The sequence below is a fragment of the Triturus cristatus genome, chromosome 10 (genome assembly GCF_964204655.1).
Source record: "Triturus cristatus chromosome 10, aTriCri1.1, whole genome shotgun sequence".
Taxonomy (NCBI): domain Eukaryota; kingdom Metazoa; phylum Chordata; class Amphibia; order Caudata; family Salamandridae; genus Triturus; species Triturus cristatus.
Window position 1 is genome coordinate 874,632,057 of NC_140593.1, and position 27,811 is coordinate 874,659,867.

Here is a 27,811-nt window from a genome sequence, read left to right on the forward strand (position 1 = left end):
TAATGAAATAGGAGCTGTGATGAAGGATTCTTTTAAATATTGGAAGGCGGAGTCTGCTTCTTGGCTCCAATCGAATTTGACTCATATCTTCAGTAATCGAGTGATTGGGCTGACCCGAATCTTTTATAGAAATTCGCAAATCCAAGAAAACCTTGGATCTGTTTGACACCTCGCAGAGGGGGCCAATTTTGCACTGCTTTTACCTTTGCTGTGTCCATACTGACTCCTGCTGGAGATAAAATGAATCCCAGGAACTCCCAGCTTTTTGACATGAAAAGCGCATTTCTCCAGCTTAACATAAAGATTATTGTCCAATAATCTTTTCAGTATCGCCCTGACGTGTGACACATGCTCTTGTTCATTGTTTGAATAAATCAGGATGTCATCAATAAAAGACACAGCTATCCGATCCAAATACTCCCACAGAACATCATTTACAAAATGTTGAAAGGCTACGGGAGCATTGCAGAGTCCATATGGTATCACTTGATATTCAAACAAGCCAAACCGAGTTCTGAAGGCGGTTTACCACTCATCTCCTTGAGCTATGCGAATTAAGTGATACGCGCCTCTCAAATCCAGTTTGGTATAAATTGAGGTTGTTTTGACTTGATCTAAAAGCACAGACACCAAAGGTAGAGGGTACAGATTCTTTATGGTTGCTTGATTGATGGCTCGATAGTTGATAGATGGGCGAAGCTCACCATTCTTCTTAGGGATGTAAAACAAAGGAGACGAGACTGGGGACTAAGAGGGGCGAATGAACCCATTGACTAAATATTGATCCAGGTATTCCTTAAAATAACTATTTTCTGCCTCCGTTAAGGCATATATCTGACTGCATGGTAACACTGTCCCTGGCTCCAAATCTATCTTGCAATCATAGAGCCTGTGAGGGTGCAGTTTCTCAGCTTCCTTTTTGTCAAATACTCTGGTTAAGTTTTGATATTCCATGGGGATTTCTTGGGTTTCCACTGCACAGATGGTGGTAGTCATTGTCGCTAAACACGCTGCTGGAGAGTTCTTGAATTTCTCTGCATTTTCATGAATACAATTTTCTTTGCAGTATACCAAATCCATAACAACTGTTCTTCGACTCCAGTCAATCCGAGGGTTGTGCTCGGTCAGCCAAGTCAACCCTAAAATCAATTGAAATTGTGGAGCAGCTATGAGGTTAAATATTATTTGTTCTCGATGATCATTTAGTCCTTACAGCCGTATTGATTCAGTTTTGTGGGTAATAGGACCAGAGGAAAGGTTGGTGCCATCCACTGCCCTTACAGCCTCCAAGGCAGTCTTTTAAACAAATTTGACCCCTATCCTTTGCGCATATCTGATATGCGCAGAAGATAGGAGTGAGAGTTTCCTGTAGCTCCGGAATCGATCATAACAGAAACCCTAGGGGCCCGATTCACAGAACTAACTTAAGACAAAATCCTAAACTTACTACCATTTTCGTATTCACAGAAGGCACTTACTCATTTTGGTATTCACAGAAGGCACTTACTCATTTAGTTATTCACAGAAGTTAGGAGTCCTAACTTTAGGACTCCTAAATGCCTTCTGTGAATACCGAAAGTCTTAAAATTAGGATTTTTCTCAGTTTAGGAGTCCTAAAGTTAGGACTCCTAACTTTACTACTACTAAACTGAGAAAAATCCTAATTTTAAGGCTTTCAGTATTCACAGAAGGCATTTAGGAGTTCTAAAGTTAGGAGTCCTAACTATACTACTTCTAAACTGAGAAAAATCCTAATTTTAAGGCTTTCGGTATTCACAGAAGGCATTTAGGAGTCCTAAAGTTAGGAGTCCTAACTTTACTACTACTAAATTGAGAAAAATCCTAATTTTAAGACTTTCGGTATTCACAGAAGGCATTTAGGAGTTCTAAAGTTAGGAGTCCTAACTATACTACTACTAAACTGAGAAAAATCCTAATTTTAAGACTTTCGGTATTCTCAGAAGGCATTTAGGAGTCCTAAAGTTAGGAGTCCTAACTTCTGTGAATACCGAAATGAGTAAGTGCCTTCTGTGAATACCAAAATGAGTAAGTACCTTCTGTGAATACCAAAATGGTAGTAAGTTTAGGATGTTGTCTTAAGTTAGTTCTGTGAATCGGGCCCTAGAAATTTTTGTGCTCCGAAACTTGACTGTGAAAGGTAAGATTAAATGTGGTGCTGCTGACTGTAGAGTGTTGGCTACGTGCTGCATAGCGGGAGTTGGCTTTGAATCCGCTTCCATCAGGGCAACTCCCTCTACTGATGGAGATTGCCTTTTCTCGACTGTCCAATTTTTGGCTTCTTTAGGCACTCTCTGACAAAGTGTCTGGAATTTCCGCCGTACAAACATAGCTAGCTTTGCCTTTGTTTCTCCTTTTCTTCCTTGGAAAGAGGTCCCCGAATTGAACCTATCTGCATTGGCACTTCTGTTGAAATACCTTCCAAGACCATATTACTTTCATTTTTTACTCTATCGAATCTAGGTGGGAGGGGGTGGAAATCCCGTCTTTTCGCTGATCTTCGCTCACTTAAGTGATGATCGATGTGCAATACCAAGTCTATTAATTCAGAGATTTCATCAGGTCTTCTTGGAACTTGTGCTAGGGCATCCTTCAGCTCGTCCTTGAGTCCTCTGTAGAATATCACTGCTCTTTTTGTTTCTGGCCAATTAGTCTTTACAACAAGGTTGTTAAAGTGAGCAATATAAGCCACAAGATCTCGATTTCCTTGACGCAGGTCCAGCAATTCATTGTCTGTAGCTTGAGTTGCAGTGCGACGATCAAAGATGTGCAAACATTCTGCCTTAAATTCTTGGAAATTATAGAGGATTGAATTGTTTCTAGTGACACTTGGCATTGACCATAAAGCTGCATCTCCAGTCAAATAAGACAATATAAATGCCACCTTGGATTGATCTTCAGAGAAGATAACAGGGCGACATAATATGAACATTGAGTTAAGAATATTTGGGCTTTATGTGGGTCTCCTGCAAATCATTCTGGTTGTGCCAAGGGAATTATGGAAGAGATTGCATGAACGACCTGAGTGGATAGCCCTGATGTTTGTGAAGTGGTAGGAATATCTTGACCACCCTTTCCAAAAGACCCTGGACCCGAAACCAATTCTTTCATATTTTGTCTAAACTGGATGGACTCTTGACTTGACCTCTTCAACTCATGTCTTAACGTGTTGTTTTCTGCTAATGTTTCATTTAATTGCTTTTGCATGCCTTCTAAAATGGTGGTCAAGATTTTTAAAACTATTCCTTCAGCCATTCTGCTCAGGTGGAATTATAATCCCTATTAAAGGGTGGCACTTCAATTTGTCAGAGCCTGATGTTTAATTCCACAGAAGTAGAAGAGATGTCCTCAATTCCCCACCACTACCAGCTGAGACAGATTGCGTGTAAATCTACCTCCAGTACCAGCGAGGGGTAAAGAGGAATGGGACAAGGCTTCATCTATCTATCGGTTTGACTTCTACTATTTCAACAGGCCTCTGTAGCTGCGCCTAACAGACAAGTGAAGACTACTACTACAGACAGATTACTTACAGTTTTAAATATTATACAATTCAATCCCCTGTTTCTTTTTAATATGCCTACAGCACCATTACCTGTTGGCTAATGAGGAATTGCTTCTCTCTTTCAGTTGAATGGTGAATAAATCTCTTGGTTAATTGAATTGGATTCAAGTCTTATAGTAAAAACATCACTGTGTTAGTTTGAATTCTTGTTGTCTATTCGGCGCTATATATATATATATATATATATGTGTGTGTGTGTGTGTGTGTGTTTTTTTTGTTAGTGTCTGGTGAGTTGTTTTCATTTTTTAAAGCTTGTTCCTTTATTCTCCTCCTAGAAAATATGATTTTTATTCACAGTCTCTGTCCAAGTTGATATTGCTATAACTCCTTATTCTTGCAAATGTTTTTTTTATAATACTCTGAAGGCTCCAAATACTCATACTCTCTCTCTCTCAGTCGTGGAACCTTTTTGATATGCTAGATTAATTCTCATGTCAAAATACACATTACTCTGCTTTCTCCTCAAGATGTGTCAGAGACACTACTCACGACTTACTGTTCATTAACTAGTACTGTAGACACTGCTCTCAGCTTAACTCTCACATGACATGCGGGGGGGGGGTCGGACTCCAGCTCTACTCCTTTTCTTTACAGAATCAGTGCACTGAGACACTAATTCTCCTCAGAACAAGCGTGCTGACAAGACACTACCGCTCTCCTCAGGAATTCTGTTGAAGTGCGCCGCGTACTGCACACACACGCACCTCGATCTGAATTGCCTTGAAACATTAGACCACCTGGAACTGCTTCAAAATTTCTTGGTGGCCATCTTGGAATTCTCGCAATGCATTCCATGAATATATTTTAATAAGATGCTGATCAAGAGTTTGTTGCCTGGATATCTTCGTTTTCACAAGGGGTAATGGCGAACCAGACGGCATTTGGCTTTCTTTACCTTGCTGGTAGAATCAATTATGTTGCAATGCCATTGATTCCTGACAATGGTGCACTCAGGGGCAGTCCCAGGAGATGGGTGCAACACACTTATCCTCCTACATATTGGCTTTGGCCCTGATGGGTGACTGGGGACCACATAACGACTCAGCGTCGGATTACACATTCTTTTCTGTAGCCTATGGCTCATATTCTCGACTCAATTATTTCCTGCTCTCTCCTCCATAGAGTATCAGATAATACAATTTTGCACAGGGATCTCTCTGATCACATTTCATTGGTCCTGGAGTTTCTGGTATACCATCTGCATCTGCACCTTCGCCGTCTTCTCGCCCTTCTCTGCCCGCTACCTGTGCTTGCCGCTTCACCACCTTTCGCCGTCTTCCCGCCCTCCCTGCTCCCTGCCGCTGCTCCCCTGCGGCCCCGCCCCCCCTCTTGCCTTCTCTACCTGATCCCCTCCCCTCCCCGCGCCACCCCGCTCCCGCCTCCCAGCTGCTCCTCCCTCCCCCCGGATACTTAAGGATTGATAGCGCGACGGGGAGCTGTGACCTGACCTGACTCTGGTCGGTGACGGTCGCTCCACCCGCCGCGCAGCTCTCCTTGAGGGTGCCCGGTGTCCCTGCCTGCCGTTTCTGTCCGCTACCTGTGCTTGCTGCTCCTCTGGTTCCTGCTCCTGTTCACCTTCGCCGTCTCCTCGCCCTTCTCTGCCCGCTACCTGTGCCTGCCGCTTCCCTAGTTCCTGCTCTTGTTCACCTTCGCCGTCTTCTCGCCCTTCTCTGCCCGCTACCTGTGCCTGCCGCTTCCCTAGTTCCTGCTCTTATTCACCTTCGCCGTCTTCTCGCCCTTCTCTGCCCGCTACATGTGCTAGCCGCTTCTCCACCTTTCGCCGTCTTCCCGCCCTCCCCGCTCCCTGCCGCTGCTCCCCTGCGGCCCCACCCCCCTCTTGCCTTCTCTACCTCCCCGCGCCACCCCGCTCCCGCCTCCCAGCTGCTCCTCCCTCCCCCCCGGATACTTACGGATTGATAGCGCGACGGGGAGCTGTGACCTGACCTGACTCTGGTCGGTGACGGTCGCTCCACCCACCGCGCAGCTCTCCTTGAGGGTGCCCGGTGTCCCTGCCTGCCGTTTCTGTCCACTACCTGTGCTTGCTGCTCCTCTGGTTCCTGCTCCTGTTCACCTTCGCCGTCTCCCCGCCCTTCTCTGCCCGCTACCTGTGCCTGCCGCTTCCCTAGTTCCTGCTCTTGTTCACCTTCGCCGTCTTCTCGCCCTTCTCTGCCCGCTACCTTTGCCTGCCCCTTCCCTAGTTCCTGCTCTTGTTCACCTTCGCCGTCTTCTCGCCCTTCTCTGCCCGCTACCTGTGCTTGCCGCTTCGCCACCTTTCGCCGTCTTCCCGCCCTCCCCGCTCCCTGCCGCTGCTCCCCTGCGGCCCTGCCCCCCCTCTTGCCTTCTCTACCTGACCCCGTCCCCTCCCCACGCCACCCCGCTCCCGCCTCCCAGCTGCTCCTCCCTCCCACTCAGCCCCCCCTACACCATTTATGGCGGAGTCCACGCGTACGCGCAGCGTTCACGAGCAGCGGGCGCGCCGATTGTGCGCCGAAGGCGCGCCAAAGGCAAGCCTGTCTGCGCCCGTCCGCGCCCGTCCGTGCCTGGACCGCGCCCAGCGCCAGGACCCCTGGTCCCCGCAGATGCCATCCCACCCGCCGGACTTACGACGCAGCCATCCTCAACACACTCAACACCGGCCGGACCCCCGGCTGCCACCGAGCCACCCCAGGACGCACCCACGGACCCTTCACCTGCCAATCCTGCAAGTTCTCCTGCATCCGGACCTGCACCGCATCCGCCAAGACGAGCACCAGCAGCTACCACCTGAAGTGCATCCTGCTCAACACCCGCTACATCCACCGACACGCCGTGGAACTCTGGAACCTCCTCGACACCACATCTCCAGACGTCGCCTTCCTCACGGAAACATGGATGAACGCCTCCTCAGCGCCCGACATCGCCATCGCTATCCCGGACGGATACAAGATCACCCGGAAGGATCGCGTCCACCAGACAGGAGAAGGCATCGCCATCGTCCACAAGAACACCATCCGCATCACGACCAACTCCGACGACACCCTCACAGCAGCAGAACACCTGCACTTCCAGATACACACCGACCACAAGACCACCCTCAGAGGCACCCTCATCTACAGACCCCCGGGACCACACACACAATTCAGCGAAGACATCGCCGATTTCATCAGCCCGCACGCCCTCCCCTCCGCTGACTACATCCTCCTCGGGGACCTCAACTTCCACCTGGAGAACAACAATGACCGCAACACCACCACCCTGATGGACAACCTCGCCAACCTCGGACTCAAGCAACTGGTGACCACCCCCACCCGCTACGCCGGCCACACGCTTGACCCGTCTTCTCCTCCAGCAAGGACGTCTCCTTCAGCCACGCTACCGGACTCCACTGGACGGATCACAGCTGCGTCCACTTCAGCTTCAGAAGGACCACAATCCACCACCGCCCACAACAGGTCCCCCGCAGAAGCTGGAACAAGATCACAGCCGAACAGCCCGCCACATCCCTGAACCAGAACCCTCCAGCCAGCTCAACGAACCCCGACCAAGCCGCCAACAACCTCACGAGGTGGATCAGCAACTGCGCAGACGACCTCGCCCCACTGAAGACCCCCCCCCCCGCCGGACCCGGCACCAAAAAAGCGTCCTGGTTTACCGACGAACTCAAGAGCTCCAAGAAGAACTGCCGAGCCCTCGAGAGAGCCTGGCGCAGAGACCCTACTACAGACAACATGACTACCGTCAAGCTCGCCACTCGAAAACACCACCAGCTGATCCGCACCACCAAGAAAACCGCATTCAAGGAACGACTAGACAACAACGCCCACAACTGCAAGGAACTCTTCAACATCGTCAAAGAGCTCTCGAACCCCAGCGCTGAAGACAACGACATCACCCCCTCGCAAGACCTCTGCAACTCACTCGCCTCGTTCTTCCACAGCAAGATCGCAGACATGCACAACAGTTTCAGCACACAGCCAACACCCCCTAGAACCGCACCGACACCCCCTACCACCACCATCCGAGCCTGGACCCCAGTCAACACCGAAGACACCATCCGCACAATGAACTCCATCCACTCCGGATCACCAACCGACCCCTGCCCTCACCACGTCTTCAACAAGGCCGACGCCATCATCGCACCTCACCTGCGGGACATCATCAACGCCTCCTTCAACACCGCCACCTTCCCCGAGAGCTGGAAGCACGCCGAACTCAGCGCCCTACTGAAGAAACCATCAGCGGACCCCACCGAACTCAAAAACTACCGGCCCATCTCGCTCCTTCGTTTTCCTGCCAAAGTCATCGAGAAGACCGTCAACAGACAGCTGGCTGCCTTCCTCGAGACGAATGGATCCCTCGACCACTCACAGTCTGGCTTCCGGGCCAACCACAGCACCGAGACCGCCCTCATCGCAGCCACCGACGACATCAGATCCCTGCTCGACAACGGAGAAACAGCGGCCCTCATCCTCCTGGACCTCTCCGCGGTCTGCCACCGCACCCTAGTACAACGCCTCAGCAACATCGGAATCCAAGAGAAGGCACTGGAGTGGATCATCTCCTTCCTCGCCAGAAGAACCCAGAGAGTCCGCCTCCCTACGTTCAGATCCGAGGCCACCGAAGTCATCTGTGGCGTACCCCAAGGGTCATCCCTCAGCCCCACGCTGTTCAACATCTACATGAGCCCCCTTGTGGCCATCGCATGCCAACACAACCTCAACATCATCTCCTACGCCGACGACACCCAGCTGATCCTCTCCCTCACCAACAACCCCGCCACCGCCAGAAATAACCTACACGAAGGGACGAAAGACGTAGCCGAGTGGATGATGAACAGCCGCCTGAAACTGAACTCAGATAAGACGGAAGTCCTCATCCTGGGATCCTCACCCTCCGCCTGGGACGACTCCTGGTGGCCCCCTGCCCTGGGCAGCGCACCCAAGCCCACAGACCACGCACGCAACCTGGGCTTCATCCTGGACTCCTCCCTTTCCATGACCAGACAAGTCAATGCTGTCTCCTCATCATGCTTCAACATCCTCCGCATGCTACATAAGATCTTCCGGTGGATCCCCACCGAAACCAGGAAGACGGTCACCCAAGCCCTCGTCACCAGCCAACTGGACTACGGCAACACCCTCTACGCCGGAACGACAGCCAAACTCTAGAAGAGACTCCAGCGCATCCAGAACGCCTCAGCACGCCTCATCCTGGACATCCCCCGACACAGCCACATCTCCGAACACCTGAGAAACCTGCACTGGCTCCCCGTCAGCAAGAGAATCACGTTCCGACTCCTCACCCACGCACACAAAGCGCTCCACAACCAAGGCCCAAGATACCTCAACGACCGTCTGACCTTCTACACACCCACCCGGCAGCTACGATCGACCAGCCACGCCCTCGCCGCCGTTCCCCGCATCCGAAGGGCCACAACGGGAGGAAGATCCTTCTTCTACCTGGCTGCCAAGACGTGGAACTCCCTCCCCATCCACCTCCGCCTGACCCAAGACCACCTCTCCTTCAGGAAGCAACTCAAGACCTGGCTGTTCGAGCAGTAGCGGACCCCCTCCCCCAGCGCCTTGAGACCCTACGGGTGAGTAGCGCGCTATACAAATGCTTTGATTGATTGATTGATTGATTGATTGATTGATTGATTGACATTCCACTGGCGCCTGTCGCCTTGGCTTGTCCAGAGCCCTGAATATTGCCAACATATGGAGCACTCCATTGATGATCCCTTCACGCCTAATACTGAATCCCTGACATCCTCCAGACACTATGGGAGGCCCTAAAACCCACGTTGTTGGGGGCACACATTAGTTACTGTGCTGGAGAGCAGCAACGCAGGTGGCAGGAGCTGACAGACCTCAAGAGTAGGATCACAGAACTAGAGGTACTAAGCCAATAACAGCTTACATTGACATAGCAACAATACCACCAAACTCTGACCAGTGAAGTGCGGCTGGCATGGCAGGTCTCCCAGAGCCGCATCTACCAATGGCATGACAAATCGAGCCAAGTGCTCTATAGACTGTGCCAAGGCATTTCCCGATCTTCTCCAGTCTCCTTGATCATGGACGGGTCTGGGGTACTACTCACTGACCCTAGCTACATTGCCAATTGTTTTGCCTCATAGCTTGGGAAGGTCTATGGAGAGCGAAAGGTCCTGACTGAGATACAGATAGAGGACTTTGTATGCGCCCTGCCACTCTGGGCCCTCTCCCCTGCAGCCCGTTGGCAGTTGGATGCCAAACTCACCGGGGAGGATCTCTCGCTCGCTGCAGTGGACCCGGCTTCCCTTGCGAGTTCTTCACAGCATACATGTCTAAACTCTGTAATCACATGCTAGAGGCAGTCTTGTCTGCAATAACTAACGCCCTTTTGCCACCACATTGGCATCATGCAGAAATAGTGATTTGCCCTAAACCAGGTCAGCCGATGGATGACCCTTCCTCCTACTGTCCCATCTCGCTACTCAAGTCAGAGGTCAAAATATTGGCCAAAGCTTTCATGAATAGGTTGATACAGCGATTGTATGACAGAACCAAGCATGCGATTAAATCACATGACTTATTATTATTATTATTATTATTATTTATTTTATAAAGCGCGTGGTCACCCGGAAGTATCCCAGCGCTGGTGAAACCCTAGTTCAGCAGACCTGAGGAACGGGAGCTGAGAGCAAGGGAGGGGAGGGGTAAGGAATCAGACACGGGGGAGTATGAGAGCTAGGGAAAGAGATGCGTCTTTAGCAACTTCCTGAAGCGCAGATATTGAGGTTCAAGACGTAGGTCGCGGGGGAGTGAATTCCAAAGACGAGCAGCTTGTACCGAAAAGCGTCGTCCTCCTGATCGGGCTTTCCTGAATCTTGGGGTATTGATGAGGTTTTCTGTGTTAGAACGGAGGGATCTGGTGGTTTTGTAAGGGATGATGAAGTTGCTAAGAACTGGGGGGCCTTGATTCTGCAACGTTTTGTGGACGAGGCACAAGGCTTTGAATTTGACTCGCTCCCTTATGGGGAGCCAATGAAGAAGTTTAAGAGCGGGTTTAGCAGATGATCTGGCCGGGGTGTTTGTGATAATCCGGGCAGCGGTGTTCTGAATTCTTTGAAGTTTATTCAGAGTCGCTTCGGGAGCGCCGAGATAAATCACATTACTGTAGTCTAGTCTCGATATTACGAGACCTTGGATTAGTAATTTCTGGGATTTAGGGGGAAGAAGGGGCAGGACTTTCCTCAAAGATTTTAGAAGGCCAAAGCAGGTCCCTGCTACCTTCTTTGCTTGCGAGGTGAATGAGAGATCAGAATCGATCCAAACACCCAGACTTTTCACCTCTGTTTTTGGATCAGGGGGGGGACCTAGACAGGCTGGCCAGCTGTCCAGGGGGAGTGCGGTTCCTTTCGGGCCAAGTATAAGGACCTCGGTTTTTGTCCCATTTAGCTTTAGGGCTGATCTATTCATCCAACGATGGACCTGCGTAAGGCAGTTGAAGAGATCAGCTTTCTGTTGTTTAGGATGGGACAGAGACACCACTAATTGTGTGTCGTCAGCATAGCTGACGACGCTCACTCCGAATGGGGTGATAACCTCCTCCAATGTGGACATATAGATATTAAATAATGTGGGGCTCAGGGAAGAGCCCTGAGGCACACCACATTGGAGGGGCATTTCGGATGAGCGGGCGTTCTTCTCCCAAATCTGATATGACCGTTGGGCCAGGAAAGATGCAAGCCAAGATAAGGCTGTGCCTTCCACCCCAACTCCTGAGAGTCTTTCAATAAGGAGTTTGTGGTCAACGGTGTTGAACGCTGCGCTAAGGTCGAGGAGGATCACTGCCACTGATCCTCCCCCATCCAATAGCGCTCTGGCCTCCTCTACCGCTGCCAGGAGGGCGATGTCGGTGCCCTGCCCTGGTCGGAAGCCCGTCTGGGAATTTTTTAGTTTGTTATTGGCCTCTAGGAACTGCGAGAGTTTCCTATTAACTAATTTTTCCGCGATCTTGCTGACTCCTGGGAGTAAGGAAATGGGCCTGTAGTTCGCCAGATTCTCAGGGTCGAGAGAAGGCTTCTTCAGTAGGGCTTTTACAACAGCCTTCTTCCAGCTCAAAGGCACAACTCCTTGTTGGAATGAGGTATTGATGAGATGAGTAAGGGAGGGGATGATAGTGGGGGCTACCTCCCTAAGGATCCGCAGAGGCGCAGGGTCGCTAGGGGAGCCGCTCTTCATCGAATTGAACGTATTTCTCACTTCGTCTATCGTGACCTGGCCCCAGGTAGACAGACATGGGGCGGATGTCGTGTGTGAGAAAGCGGTTTCTTCCCCCGGGCTCGAGGGCGGGATAGAGTCCAAAATTAGACGGATTTTGTCGTGGAAGAAATTAGCCAATTGTTGGCATTTCTCCTGGTCGGCTTTGGGGTCGGGGGGAAGACCCAGTCCTTGTTCTGAAGGTTTTAAAAGCTCTTTCAGGATGACGTATGATTCCTTACTGGAGCATCCCGCTTTCTCTATTCTCTCCTGATAAAACACGCTTTTGGTTTTGCGAATAGCGTTTTTATAGGTTAGAAGAGAAGTAGAGTAGCTGTTTTTGTTGGTTCCTGACTTGTCCCGTCTCCAAGAGCGTTCGGTTTTCTTACACTCTTGGCGCAGAGCTTTAAGCTCTGGAGTATACCATAAGGCGGGGGATAGTCTTTTGGGCTGTTTGAAGGTGGTGGTTTTCGGGAGTATCGTGTCTAGAGACGAAGTAATCCAATCACTGAATTGCTTGTCAGCCGCATTGGGGTCAGGAGAGAGTTCGGGAATGGAATCTGCAAGGGAGGCAGCCCATTTCTCAGGTGACAATTTGCGCCATTGACGGTCGGTGACCTTGGTTTTAAGAGTAGGGAGGATAGGTGTGTTGATTTCCCAGGAGAAAGGGACCAGGTAATGGTCCGTCCATGGGAGGGTCACGGGTGCTTTGGTAGTAACTGTTGCTATATTGGTGAGAATAGGGTCCAATAGGTGGCCCTTCTCATGGGTAGGCTCGTTGTTCACTAGATGGATCTTTAAAGATGTTAGGTCGTGTTTAATGTCCGAGGCTCCTCGGTCCGCGGGGTCCAAGAAGTGTAAATTCAAATCACCTAGCATAAGGAAATTGGAGGTGGAGGAAGCTAGTTGTGATACGAATTCAAATGTTGAATTGATAAAGTTGCCAGGGGCACCTGGGGGGCGATAGATCAGTAGCCCTGCCAGAGTGAGAGCTGGGGAGATTTGGACGAAAAATTGGCCACTCTCGCAGTCCTCGATACAGGCGTTAGTTGTCCTACAAATGAATTGTTCCCTGTGAATTATAGCTATCCCGCCTCCTCTCCCTTTAGGTCTATTTAGGGCTTGGCAATGATACCCTGTGGGGAGGGCCGCGACGACATCAGGATCGGTGTTGTCGGATAGCCATGTTTCCGTTAGGAACAATAGGTCAAGATCCTGATTTTGGACCAAAAGATTTACTTCGGTAGCATGTTTGGGGAGGGAACGGCAGTTAAGAAGTCCCATCTTCAGAGCGAGTGTGGTAGATTTCAGGGAGGGAGTCGGGTTGCATCGTGGGCAGGTCGAGAACGCATTGCCTGCGGTGAACGTGTGGTAGCAGGTAAGGATGTTATTAGGTCGTAGTGCGCGTAATGTATCTGCCGAATACATCACTCGCTCCTGAGGGCCACCAGGCAGAGTAACGGGGCCTGGGGCCGTCTGGGCCCGGACGGGCCCAGACGGGCTTGCCTTTGGCGCGCCTTCGGCGCGCTGACGGCGCGCCCGCTGCGCCCGTCCGCTGCGCGTCCGGTGATTGCACATCTTTGAAAGAGGAAAAAAGGGGCGTGTGGGCGTGGCCTAATGTAGGCGTGGCCTCACTTCCTCATCGTGAATGGCGGCGAGAAGGGCTTCTCTCGCTTCGTTCGTTGCAGCGAAGGGGTCGCTGATAAAGCGTGTCTCTAGCCCGCTGCTGAGGTGCTTGCTGGGTGAGTGCGCTATGAAGTACAATTTTTTAAAGGTGACACAGATAATAACAAATGTTTAAAAGATCGGCGGTCTCCCGGCTTCCGCCTCAGGAGAATTTCAAGGGTTCTGAGTGCTTCACGCTGTCAGCAGCGTATTTATACTGTGAGGGGGGCGTGGCCTAATGTAGGCGTGGCCTCACTTCCTCGTCGTGAATGGCGGCGAGAAGGGCTTCTCTCGCTTCGTTCGTTGCAGCGAAAGGGTCGCTGAAAGCGTGTCTCTAGCCCGCTGCTGAGGTGCTTGCTGGGTGAGTGCGCTATGAAGTACAATTTTTTAACAGCGCCATCTTTGCTACGACTGCATCTTTACCACACATGCCTTTACAATTAATTTGACTGGACCTCGGATACTGTAGATCATGCAGATATTCGGTGAGACCTCTGGCCTCTACATTAATATCTCAAAATCCACAGTGTTTGTACTGGGCATGGACCCCTAAAGGCTTGAGTGGACTTCGGGCTTGAGAATTGCCAGCAACTGTATCAAAAACTTGGGCCTCGTTGTATTCCAGATGAATAAGTGGCTTGGGTGCTTAACATGGGGCCGCTGATGGCTCCCTTAGAGAAGATTTAAAATCTGGTTGGTGCTACCCCTGTCCTTTACCGGGCAATTAGCCATCTTTGAAATGGTGCTCTCCCCAGATTCCCCTACCAATTGCAAAATTTCCCATACTCCATCCTTCAACGATGGTTCCTTAAACTGAATTCTATCCTCACATCATTCCTATGGATAGGGTGCACCCCACGTATTGAGCTTAACAAGTGCTTTCGGTCCTCTTACTGTGGCGGTATCGCCGTTGCAGACACTGAAGCCTATTACATGGCAGCACACATCCCCATCATAAAGGATTGGTGGTATGACACACAGAGCGACACCGCATATGCCCTGGATAGGTGGGCAATGGGGGACTCCTCACTGGGTGCGTATTTGTATGTTGGGGGCCGGAGGAGCGGCCTTCCCCCTGCAGAACAGTTAGGACTGAACCTTTGGCATTCTTCACTTAAATGATTGAAATGTCAGGGGCAAGCTGACAGAATAGATGCCACTATGGCAGGGGGCATGCTTCCGCAGGTAGCCACCCTAGTGGGGTTCAGAAAATGGGATCTCATTGGAATATCTATCCTAGGAGATGCCCTGCAGGGTACAGTCCTCAAATACTACCAAACCTTGCAGACGGAGTATCAGCTCCCTCGCCGCCAATTCCACAGATATTTTCAGCTTTGCCATGCATCGTCTGGGTAAATTGCCACACTGACTACACTCCCTGAGTAATCCACTAGAGGGCAAAATTCTTCTGGGACATCTGGCAGACCATAAAGTAGCACAAAGCCATCAAACACTCATCTACAACTAGATCCATTTTACGCCCTTTTTGTGGCATTGGAGGCGGACGTTGGGGAGTTGGTGAATGGTGAATAGAGAGAACTCCTATCTAGTTTGGTTTTTTTCGAACGCCGCGGATCGTTTGAATCAGTGAATGGAGATAGCACCCAAGCGGGAGACAACTAGCGATTTGTTCCCAGTTCATCCCAGCATTACCACATAACAGACTAAGGACAGGTCCTGAAGACGCCGCATACAGTGGACGAACATCAGTAGACCTGTATGTGCTCCAAGCCAGAACGCTCAGGCACATTGCAGAACGTAGAACCAACAAGACTCAAGTTTCCTTAAGATCGGATCTGGCACCAATAAGTCCTCCTTGAACAAGATTCTCCCCTGATGAAGACCTTCGTTTTAAGAAACACCAATTAGAAGGTCGAAACGCGTTGGATACATTTTCCTGAGAGGCCAGCTGATAGAACCCAGTGCAAATCCTTGCCCAGAACTTGGGCATTCATAGAGCTCAAGGTGTACGACTCTATACCGGGTTCCATATACTACAGCGACCTCCCATTGGCATAAAGATATTATTGTAACGTGAGGACATTAATGAGAGGAGTCCCTGTATCAATACACAAAGGAGTAGGACTAGTATCTGCCTGTACACTGTATAGTTATTTTTGCTTGTTAGCATCATTGTGTTTTATGTTTGTAAATTGCACAGTCTTATGTCTAATGTATAATGTAGAGATGTGAATCTAATGTGATTATGGTTTAAAGTTTTTCATTATGTCTGTATATATTTTACATGTGAAATAAGGTAATAGACTATTTCTCTAGTAAGTCCTGCACAGGGACATCATGTCTTGTTTCAAAATATAAAAAACGTCACCTGTATTAAGTTACAAACCAGGGATAAATAAAAAATCTATCTGGTGCAAAAAAAGAATACTCTTATCTATGGTGTCAGAGGTATTGTGCTTTGAATACAGTTTAGGATTCCCACCTCTGACTCCTAAACAAAATCATTCCCCTGTTTTTTATCGGTAGATAGACGTCCTAGGCACGCCGCAGGAGGCGGCTGTTGTTGCCAGGCTCCAGTTGATTCAATTTTAAATATCTACAAAGAGTATATTTTCCACTCCATCTGCTGCCGCGCATGGGAGTGATTGCCTCCCTGGCCTGGGTCCGGTGTGGTGTGGAGGTGGGCATATTCCTCCACACAGTGTGGAGCTGTTCTGCTTTGGATAGATTCGGTCAGGGAGTGTTGGTATGCTTGAGCAAGGTTCTATTTTTGTCAGATCCCGAAAGACCCGTGAATAGCTCTCTTACCTAGGTGGGAATAGATATAAATTGTTCTATCTGGGGTTCTATCTGGGGTTGACCCTTGCTGAACGGGATATAACCAAAGAGTGGAAGGCCAAGACGCCCCATACGCTGGCTATGTGAAAGCAGGGAATGTACCACTCTATGGATCTAGAAATAGCAGTCTACATGGCAACAGGTTGCCCTAAAAATAATATGATGAGTGGTCTCCGGGGGGGGGGTAGACCTGCTGCCAGTTTGTTCCATGAGCTGCTAGATCGAAGATGAAATCCAAACCTCCTGAGAGAGGAAGTGGCCGGGGCTCGATGACCTATGTGGCTTCTATGACATTTGTACCAAGGATAATCAATGTGGGGTGCTGGTGAGGGGGATTGTATATTCAGGCATATTCTTCTGATATTATTTCATTGCTTGTATTATTATTTTCCTGAAACGGCCAAGTTGGCTGGTTTGCCTGGTTCACTTTTAAACCCAATAAAATATGTTCCCAAAAATAAAATAAGTTCCAGGGCCCAAAATATTTCTCAGGAACCCACTGCAGCTAGCACCAGCCCCTGCTGTGTCCAGTGCTGTGAAATGCTTGTAACAGCACTATCATCACAGACCCACTTATGTGACATTTGGGAATGTTCTTGGTCACCAAGCCTTAAGAATGGCTTGAACAAAGTGGAATTATTATTTTAATTGGGTAATAAATTGTGAGACACTCTACTGATGAAAACTGACACTGACACCATGCAATGGACTGTCATAATTATGGGCCAGCGTTAAGAAATAAGTGCTGATGCTGAACAACGGCAACAATGGCATAAATGAAGCCCTTTACATCAGTGTTACTAGAGAAGTCTATGCGATGACTGTCAACTAAGAAGGTACTGTTCCGATCAAGACATAGGAGGGAATTAAAGAGAAAGAGGACAAATCTAAAAAATGAAAGAACAAAAGAGAATCCTACGGATTATTTCTTGTTGCCATGACACCCACCTAGGAGGTCATGGTTCATCATTGGGCATTGCTCCTCGTCGGGCTGGCACTACAGTGCCCTACGGGCCCCATAAAGGGTCGCAAGTGGATCCACGGTGCTTTGTCAGGACCAATACGAGGTGGGGATTCTCTCGATCCAGACAAGGAGAAAAGGGTAGGTCCCAGGTACTTCATGCACAGGAGCTATTTAGCAGCAGTGCGCTGACTTCTGACTCGACCAGTTGAGACGATATTGATTGTTACATGGGCTGGACGATCATGACTTCTCTACATCTACACCAGGTATTTTACCACTATGGAAAACCTACATAATACATCACAAAAGAGATGTGGGGTAGGTTCACCACTCACCTTCTATTGTTCCTGATGAATCTCCTGTGGATCGGCTCAGGACCATCAGGCACGAAACTTGTTGACCTGATTACACTATTTTGTTTTATTCACATCTACTTGGGCACATTACGCCCTTACAGTAGCCTTAACCAGTTTTTTGGTATTTTTGATCCTGAAGGGAGAACCTCTACATTAAAATATCTACTTGGTATCTCCTAGACAGTTTATCCTCACTCCCTTACATACCACCACCCCACACGTTCATAACACCCTCGCACTTACACCCTCCATCATACAGCATAAACAACAAAAGATCTCCGCCAAAGCGACCCTTCGTGGGGCCTGTAGGGCATTACAGTGCTGGCCCAATGAGGAGCAATGCCCAATGATGAAGCATGACATCCTTAGGGGTGTGTGAGGGCAACAGGAAATAATCCGTAGGATTCCCTTTTGTTCTTTCATTTTTTAGATTTGTCCTTCCTTCTCTTTAATTTCCTCCTACACCGTGATAGGAAAAGTACCTTCTGACATAACGATTGATTTTCAAAGCCTGGGTACTGGACATTTATTGGCTCCTAGCCTCCCCACCCCCTTCTTTTTGTTTTGAGCACTATACCAGGTACACATGAATTTACTTATTCATCTGTGCATACATTTAGTTATTCATCCAATCAAACTTTCAGTCATATTGTGATTGTATTGACAGACAAAGAGATAGTACATACACAGAGATTCTACATAATATTGAAACTGGATTTGAATAAGGACTGAAAAGGTGGGGGAGGGGTTGAAAGTGGATGTGAGGCTGACCAGTCAGCATTGCAGTATTTGAAGTGGAAAGAGTACATCACATACCAGACAATGCCAGAGAGGCCTACCGAAGGATGCAAGTCTAGGATAGCGTTAGTTATATGGCAGGCGCATGAACACTAAAGTATGCCCCAGCCCTAACAGTCTTTCCGAAGCAGTAGTCTGCCTAAGAGAACAGACCATCTTTGTGCACTCTTCTTCTATATGTGCATGGTTAGCTTTCAGTAGCTGTGTGTCCATTGGGGGCGCTGGGGCGTTGCCCCACTAATGCCACAGCCCCATTCAAATTCTTCGTTCTTATTCTCCGATGCTAATTCCAATCAGGACTACTGATTGGAATTAGCGTTAGAGAAGTAGAACGAGGGACGCTGAAGGAGATGGAAGGGGGCGGGCTGCAGCAGCACTCAGGGAGTTGAGTGACAGGAGCGAGACAGTCACAGCAATTGTGAGCATGTTCATTTTTGGGCTGGTCATTTTTACGATCAGCCTGAACATGCGCACTAGCCTTCCCCTTAAGAGACCGAGGGTTGCTTCATGCCACAACCCCCGGTCTCCTAATGGGCAGGGAGTATCCCTGCCCTCAACCAATCCTGGCGCTGCTGGAGCAGGCAGCGTCAGTAGAGTGGTTGGCAGTGATGTCATGGCTGTTCCTGTTTTTTGAAGAGCGCGGGACCCCGGCCCAGGAGCAGTCGCGTAGAGGTGGCGCGGACCAGTAAATTTTCTTTTATTATATTTTATTTTTAAACTCCCTTCAAGTATTGCGAGCCAAGACTTTTAAAACTTTCTGTCAGGGGAACCTATGCGAGAGGAATTCCGTATTTATCCCTGATTATTTGTACGTGCGAGCCAGCACATGTTACCAGCAGAGTAAGCATACTTAACTGTGTCGTAGTGAATGTGTGATACGGGTGACTTTGGGACAATCAGATTTGTACCTGTTAAAAGTGTGTAAGCTTTAATTAATGTAGTCTCTCACTTCTATGTTAGGATAGCTCGGTCCAGTGTCTTGAACTCATCTGCTAGGTACCCCCTTCTTTCTTTTTCACTGGTACCGTTTTACCTCTGCTCTGGGCCTTGAGGGTTTTGAAAAGTGACTGACACAGAACTTTACTCCTCTGGGGTTGTATTACCCGTGGACTTGAAACAAGTGATATATTTTCGCCGTGGCTTATATGCCTCTGTTACTTGGCAGACGGAAACAGAACCTTTCCTTGCTTGGGCTAATGTGTGCAAACGATTAACCTAGAGATACCAGTCCTTTGTCTATAGGAGGTGGGTTGTGGAGACTGGCACGGGGATTGCAGAACAGCAGTCATCTCCATAACTGTATTGTACACATGTTTGACAGAGGAACACACAACTCTCATCCACTGAGTAAGTAATTTGCACAGGTATACCGAGCCACCTGTCATTGGTGCAGCAAGGGCATGTGTAGACAAAATGAAGCGCAGAACTTTAGTCAGTCCTTTGTGTTTTAGCCAATATTTAGTTTCCGTTCAAGGACTTGTAGTCTTGCTTTTAATTCCATGAGTAGCAGTTTGAAAATCCCGTCATGCAAAGCCCTCGCTGTTAAACAACTAGGTTTGCCTGCAGGAAGCCAAACTTGAGGTGCGTTGGCTAAGAGTGACCCCCTAAGCTGGAAAACTAAGATGCGGCAGCAGGGGTGCTGAGGCTCGAGAACCCCGCCTACCCTTTACACAGCGCACAGTTTTCAGCGTGAGTCGTTAAAAGAAAACAACACAAAGAAGGTGACGTGCTACTTTATTTTTACCCCTCCGGCCCCCACCACCGCTCGACCCCCGATTGTTGGAGTACAGTTTTACAGTGTTTAAATATCAAACGGATTCAGTTGCTCCAATAGGGTGTGCTTAACATTGTTCATGCATGAGTTCACTTAAGTAAAAAGAACACCAGCACTTCCAACAATTGTCTTACGCTATCTGTGCTAGCACCGTACAATGAATGAATGAATTAATGGTCGTTGTAGGACACTCGTCTCATCTCTTTCTGATACATGCGGCTCATGCGCCCTGGTATTTGCTGAAGAGGTGGGCGTGGGCGCCGTTTTGCACTTTTGTGGTTAAGATGATGGCTCTGCTTTCATGCGTGAGTTTTGTTGGAAGGTGGCGTGGAGCTCTGGTATGCTGTGTAAGACACGACCACATCTGTCGTTTGTTCTGTCAATGGTTGCAGAATTGTGGGGGCAGTGACTGGCGGTTGACAGGCCAGTGTGATCGGCTACAAATATCCTGAGTAAGGTTTATTGGCTCCAGACATGCAAGTGGTGAAATACTTGCTGCGGGCATGTTTGAAAGGGCAGTGGGTGCAGACAAGCCAAGGGAGTAACTCACTGGATGCAGATAGGGAAAGAGGGGGTAGGAGTGTACTGGCTCCAGACACATGTGGGATGATTTCTGGGTACAGGCCTGCATGTTGGGGGTCACTGGCTGAAACCAGGCTGCAGCTGATGTGGAGTACCTGCGCTGTTATATATATTGAAGGGCCAGAGGCTGAAAACGCGCAGCACTTCCAGGATAGTGTCACACTTTCAAATTTGCTTGTAAATGCACCCTTTGCCTACTCTTTTTTCAAAATTATCTAGGGGGGAGAACCCCGCCGAAGCCCCCGTAGGTGGTTCAGGCTCGCTTGCTACGCTCGCTCACCCCAGTCAAGTACAACAATTGTTTTACTCTCACCAGTTTCAAATGTCACCAGCCGCCACTGTTAGGTTTCAGAGGCTCATAATCTGCTATCATAGCTCATTGGGCTAAGTGCTTCCTCAAAAGACGTGTGTGTGTAAGATGCAGATCACAAGTTAGGGACAAAGCTGTGTTTAACCCAATGTTGAGAAGAATGGATGCCTTAGGGATGATTATTAATAGCACCAAAGCCCTGATTTAGAGTTGAGTGGTAATAGAAAATCCTTTAATGCATGCACAAAGTGTCACATTTTCTGTTGGGGGTTCTTCCACCTATTGAGAACCCTCCAGTAGAATGTCTCCTCCATAATATCTGTAGGGGAGGTGTGAAACTTGCTTAATTGTTTTGTTTTTGCTTAGTTGCACAAAATTATGGCAAAACTATGTGGAACTATGTGAAATTCCAATTCATCATTGTGTCCTATATTTTAGCGCTAAATGTGTCCTTGTGTCAATTTATGGTGCAAGGATGTATTTCAGTAAAAACATGCGAACAAAAGCTGCTTGTGTTCTGCTTTTCCTGTACGTTCGCTAACATTTCTTTTTGCAAATTGTGCGTTTTTGGTAACTTTTTACTGCGAATAACACGCAATTACATGAAGGAGTGCAATGGCATAGTATTAGGAACTTCATGTAACAAGCATAATGTGAAATCCCCCAAATAATTCTAATTACGCTGGTGTAATTTAAACTTTATCCACGTCTAATCATCTCTGAAGCAGCGGTCGCTCGACCGACAGATTCTGTACAGGCGGAGAGTCCTCCAAGGGAGGATTTAAAATTTCCTGCACTAATTCATACATTTTCAATCCCCAAATCAGGCTCTCGTTTGTTTTAAGCACCAAAAAACATTCTAATGTAGTATCTGCTTTGTAAATAATCAGTATATAGACAGTGTATGTGTAAGTGCCTGACTGACCATCTGGGGCCCTCCTTTCGCAGGGTGGAACCCCAGTGGCGGACAGGACTGAGGTGGCAGAAAGGGCCAATCCCAAGTATAACCCTTCACAGAAGAGGAAAAAGATGATCCCGTGCCCGCGTCATGGCTGTAAATCTGTGCCAGATTCCTCCTCCATGAGCTCAAGTGAAGAAGGCTGGGGTGCAGTGCACATCCGCACTAGGGTAAAAAATAAACATGCAAAACTGTAACAATTAAGCACTTATCGAAAAATAGGAATATGTCACTTCAGGACTTTTTCATATGCTCTGTTGCAGGAACATACTGCACTGAGCCTATTAAATGAAACACGGACGTGAAAAGGAGCAGTTTAGTGTTTTTTTCTCTGGTTTTACTGTAGTTTCGCTTATTTAAGGAAAACACTTCTGTCTCAGAACTACTCCAGAACTGTTCATCATCCTCCTGGTCATCACCTGAAAGGGGAGTGTGCAAAAATGGTGTGTGATGTACCATGGAAACAAGTATAATAGGTCTAGTGTTGGGTGCCAGTCTTTTGGCTTTGCCAATGCTTTTGTTGTTTTGTCTTGGTTTTTGCAAAACGTTATTGTTGGGGAATCTGGCAGGCCCTCTTCAATCTAAAAAAACAAAAAACTGTGGCTAAAAGCAATACTATTTATTTGGTCTCTAAAAGCACTCATTGGCATGGCATTTGCTGGCACTGAGGGAAATCACGTTGCCTTTGGAAGTGCTCCTCTTGAAAGGGTAGAACGCAGTCGCTCACAGAGAAGTTATCCAATGGCTGAAGTTGCTGACCCATGAGCTGTAGTGGGCAGAAGAAAAGTCTGGTCCTTCTACTCTTTTAGCCTTAGAACCAACATGTGTTTCGTTGCTGGGCGGGGCACCCCACGACTTCCTCAGGGCTTTCCAATCCCAATATAGTGTATATTCTGGAATTACTCCTTAGTCTCGGTTGTACTTCCGTCCTGGATAAAATCAATAAATCAGCAACACTTTTCTCTTATTTTTAATCCTTATGAGCCTCACCAAAGAGAACGCCGTGGTCGGAACGGTGAAGGAAACATAGTCCAGTGCAGGGAGGATTTCTCTGGACACAGGAGACACCTTTCATAATTTCAAAAGTACAGATTCTGCCAGACTCATACGAAGGATTAAAAATAAGAGAAAAGTGGTGACGCCTGTGGACAATTTATTGATTTTATCTGGCATGGAGGAACAACGGGGAGTAATGCCAGGACTTACAGTAAATTGACCGGAAAGCCCTCAGGAAGTCGTGGGATACACCCCTCCGCAACAAAAACGTGTTGGTTCTAAGGCTAAAAACGAAGAATAAAAAGACCATCAGAATATCAATGTTGTGGATGAATATACATTTTTGCACTCTGACATATATATTGTGGCGTGTGCTTGAGGCTGGAATGTTATGCACTCTGGTCTTTGGGTCAAAAATTTGGGGGAGTGGGGTGAATCTCCCCACCTTTTTAGAGCACCGCAACCGAGATAGAAGCAAGTTAAAGATATTGTGGGATTGTTTAGTGAGCGCCAGAATCCTATGAAATCACCCTTCTTTTGGCCTTTTTCGTATAAAAAATCTGAGTGACACAATAAACAGACCAATGGATGAAAATGGTTGGCTGGAAACCCTTATAAGTGTAGTATACATAGAATTTTAGTAAAATCAAAAGGTTGTGACGGATGACTGACCTAAAAAGGGGGCTAGTATTTGGTAGTTCCAGCTGCAAAAATATGTATTTTATGTGTATAATTACAATTTGATTGAGTCACAATACCACTTTCTGTGAGTATTGAACAATAAATGTCTTAAAATGCCTATACAATATTAAACTAAAGTACAGTTCATTAAAGCCTTTATGTCTGGTCTTAGTACCTGTAATAGTAAGCAGCAGGACTTGTCCTTACCTATGCTTTTATAAGCCTGTAGGGCCATGGTGCTACCCAAGTTCATATCTTGGGCTTTGCTATGGTGGGCCAAATCAGGAAAAGGTCAAGGCTAATTGGAACGACCTTTATGGAAGAAGGGTGTGCCCTTGAGAATCTCCATTCCAATCCGAGCCATCCGATTGGAAGATGGCTTAAGCACTGCTTAGATCAGCTGCTCTTAACCCTTTGACTTATGTGGCTCTCCACAGAACCATTACGGGAAGGCGGGGACCTCAGCCTAAGCAATGCTTATTATTTGAACTTCAAAACAACACACATAAATAAACAAATATGCATCAAACAAATACATAAATTATGATTTCTTTTTAATAATTCTCAAACGAGAAAATATACAAAAATCAACATTTTTATTTTAATGGGATGGTTGGAGATTTTCAAAATGTGGTTTTATTTCTAAAAGAGGAAGCATTATGCTAGATTCCCAAATATATATTTGTCTTGTTTTGCTCCTAATGCATGCTCACTTTTTTCATCCTATCTTGTCTCATTCCAACCCATCACACCGCATCCTTTCCCTTTTAACCTTCCCATCCATCCCATCAAAATGTACCCCACGAATGACGGCGCAACAGATGCATATAACTTTTCTTTCTCCATATACAGGACACAAGACCCAGCCCCGCGAAAAGGGGATGAATGAGGAGGGAAGAACATTGGGGTAAACTGAAGAGACCTCAGCACTGCCCATCCTGTCCCGACTTGTCAATTTTGATTTTGCTCTGTAGGTGACCCCACCGAGCTGTCACACTTGCGAAAGGAAAGAATATCATAGAAAGAAGGCAACAAGGATTATTTTACAATTAGGTTGTACTTGCATTGTGAACAGTGGTGGATTATATGAGGGTGCCATTTTCCAAAAAAAGATTTAAAAAAAGACAATGTTAATAATAAAAAACAAATCTGTGAAAATAAAAAAAAACAATTAACGTAACTGTACATGTTTTAATTACAATCCATTTTAGGTTAATTGTGCGCTTCTAAACATCTTGCGAAGGATTATTTTTTGTATTTCTTTGTCCCTTTCCGAATGGATTTCATTCTCTGCACGAAAATGACATCTCTATTTTCATTACTGCAGGTTTTGGTGATGCTGATGCATGACTGTGGAACATATGCATTTTTGGAATGATATATGCAAACATTGTCAACAATTAGGTATATGCAGCACTGTGACTAATATAGAGAAAGTGAGATTAGCCCGACTGGTGATCATGTACAGAGCCACAGAGATGTTAATGGAAAGCAGTGCCCCCAAATCTTGAGGTAAGTGTAGACCGTCTCCTCCTGAGTATGTCTCATCAACTCACCTCTTGGTCTAAACATCACACTGGCAAAGGGCAAATGGCACCAGACTGCCACTGCAGCACAAAATATTCCCCACACCCCTAGCTGTTGATCCTGACCTAGCACGGCATCCACCCCCCCGTTAACATAAAGTGCCTGATGTACGATGCATGCATTTTGCGACTCGCAAATTGCGTCGCTTTGCATTGTACAACAGTGTCACAGACACTGTTAGCGATTCCCACTGGGGTCTCAAATTGCATGCCTCATCAATATTCATGAGGCAAACGCAATTTGTGACCTCATTGGGAATGGCTAGCACTCTCAAGGATGGTGGCCTGCTGGGGTCAGCAGACCACCATATCTGGGGCTGCTTTTTACAGAAAGCAGTTTTTCTTTTTTAAATGCAGCCCGTTTTCCTTAAAAGAAAACGGGATGCATTTAAAAAAGAAAAATGAAACTTTTCAGATTCATTTTTAAGGGCAGGTAGTGGTCCCTGGGTCCACTGCCTGCTCTTAATAAATATATGTGCGCACCCATTCACAAGAGGTAGGGGTGCCCTGGGGATCCCTTCCCGTTTGAGAATGATTTATCACCTATTTGAAGTAGGTGGTAAACTGCGAGTGTTTTGAGACCGCAAATGCAGTTGCAAAACAATGGTACATACCATTTGGACTCGCTAATAGGAAGGGACGCCCTGGCACGCCCCTTCCTAAAAGCGAGTCGCAAACGCTATTTTGCGGGTCTGTGACTCGCAAAATAGCGTTGGTACACACCACCACCATTTTTTGCGGTCGCAAAAGGGCTGAATACCCTTTTGCAACCGCAAAAATGGTCTTACGTCTGTACGTGGATAAGGCAGTGGCGGATGGTGACATTTGAAAGTGGTGGGGCGTAAACTTTCTGTCGGAGTGCACCGTGGCGAGCGAGCGCAGCGAGCGAGCTCGACCACCTTAGAGGGGGTTCGGGGGGGTTTTTCCCCCCGAGAAAATTTTGAAAAAAAAGTGGGTAAAGGGTGCATTTTCAAGCAAATTTCAGAAGCACAGAGACTAGAGCTGCAAACACACATAGAGCCCACTGCAGAGGGTATGTTCTTAGGTGAAGTCCTGCTGAAACTAAAATGCATTAACATTATAATCTCAGTTTCCCCACTTAACAAAGAGAGTCTGACTAACGTTATGCCCACTTCGCCGGGCAATTATTAATACTGTCACTGGCTGCCCGCTCTCCTGTCCTTTGCTCATTAATTCTTTCACTGGCTGTTATTCCCCCTTTCCTCTATCCTAATGTTGGCTTGTATGTTAAAAACTACAAACCAACAGGTACATGGTACAGCATGAGGTATCTGCATCACAGTGCACCTGTACTGCTAATCACATCTAACAAATTCAAAGAAAATGGAAATGGAAAAGAGGAAATGCATTTTTATTCCAAATACCACATTTCTAAAAATAGCCATCAAGTTTATGAAAGCAATGCAGCATTCTCAGAATGACAATCAATGGCTGCCCCGTGTTTCTATTGGTGAATGCTCTCCTGAGCAGGATGTGTCACCACGCTCCCAGCAGCGTGGTAGCAGTTCCCGCTGGGTTCTGTATACAAACATGGATGTCATTGGCTGTAAACTGCCCCTGGCAGCCATTTTGTTTACAGTAAACACCAGGACCTCTCCATTATTGGTCAGTAAATGTCACATGCGCTAGGCCTGTTTGGAAAACTTCCTCTCTCTGATTGGAAAAAAATAAAACAACTATATTTCCGGATTGAGCATCAGTTTTGCCCTATAATTCTCACCACTATTTTGAGGGAGAGATGAGGACAGGGTTAAATCATAGACAGCAAATCCGCCCTTACAATGCCAATGAAAATTAGAATTTAGCAAGCCCTACTTTAATATTAGTCATTCCTCGATACAGTTCAATGAGTGAATAATGTTTGTATTGTTCGCCTCACAAAGAAGCCAAATAGAATAATAAAGTGATAAAAATAGCACACAAACGTGGTGCCAACGCCGAGAAATAAAAAAAAAGTGAGCGCCTCTTAGGACGTTGCAGTCCTTCTCCAAACATTGCATGAAACCAACCAGCGTTATAATTGCTTCGAGTTGTAGCCAATTAAAGCGTAGGAACCGGACATTTAAAGGACAAAACACGACAACGGCTCCAGGTAAACAAGACACCGTAGCAAGGCTTCTGCCTCGAGGCATTTCAAAGTGCACGCAATGACACCGAACTAGTGGTCACAAGTGCGGCGACAGAATTTAAATGCCCACTTACACTTCAGGGCAAGTACGAAAACAGTGGGGCAAATCTGCGCACTTCTAGCCCCTCCTCTAGGCTTGTTCTACGGACGGGGTATGACAAAAAGGCATTCATTCATATAGTATCGGTCACTGTACACGCATTCATTTATGAATGCACGAAAGGGGGGCTGTTGCGAAACACATGAAGCCACACGTATCTGTCAAAAAACTCTCCCCGACTCCCGGGTGAGCACACGCAGATATAGTTATAAAGTAGTCAAAAACTAAGACGAGTACACACAAAGTAAACACTCTCTTTCAGGCACACCTCCCCAGTGAGCGCCA

At 47.4% G+C, this 27,811-nt stretch overlaps 1 protein-coding gene across 4 annotated transcripts in view; it reads left to right on the forward strand.

Annotated features, from left to right (window-relative positions):
* LOC146796150 (uncharacterized) overlaps nt 1-24,871 on the forward strand; it is a 210,301-nt gene extending 185,430 nt beyond the window's left edge. For 2 of the 4 annotated variants that reach the window (XM_085628546.1, XM_085628547.1), the window contains exons 6-7: nt 22,005-22,184; nt 24,544-24,871. In XM_085628546.1, the coding sequence (XP_085484672.1) occupies nt 22,005-22,184; nt 24,544-24,576 (213 nt within the window). In that variant the 3' untranslated portion in view covers nt 24,577-24,871. The remainder of the gene's footprint in view (nt 1-22,004; nt 22,185-24,543) is intronic. The other 2 variants (XM_085628548.1, XM_085628549.1) reach the window with 1 other exon arrangement.
* Nucleotides 24,872-27,811: the final 2,940 nt, after the last annotated feature.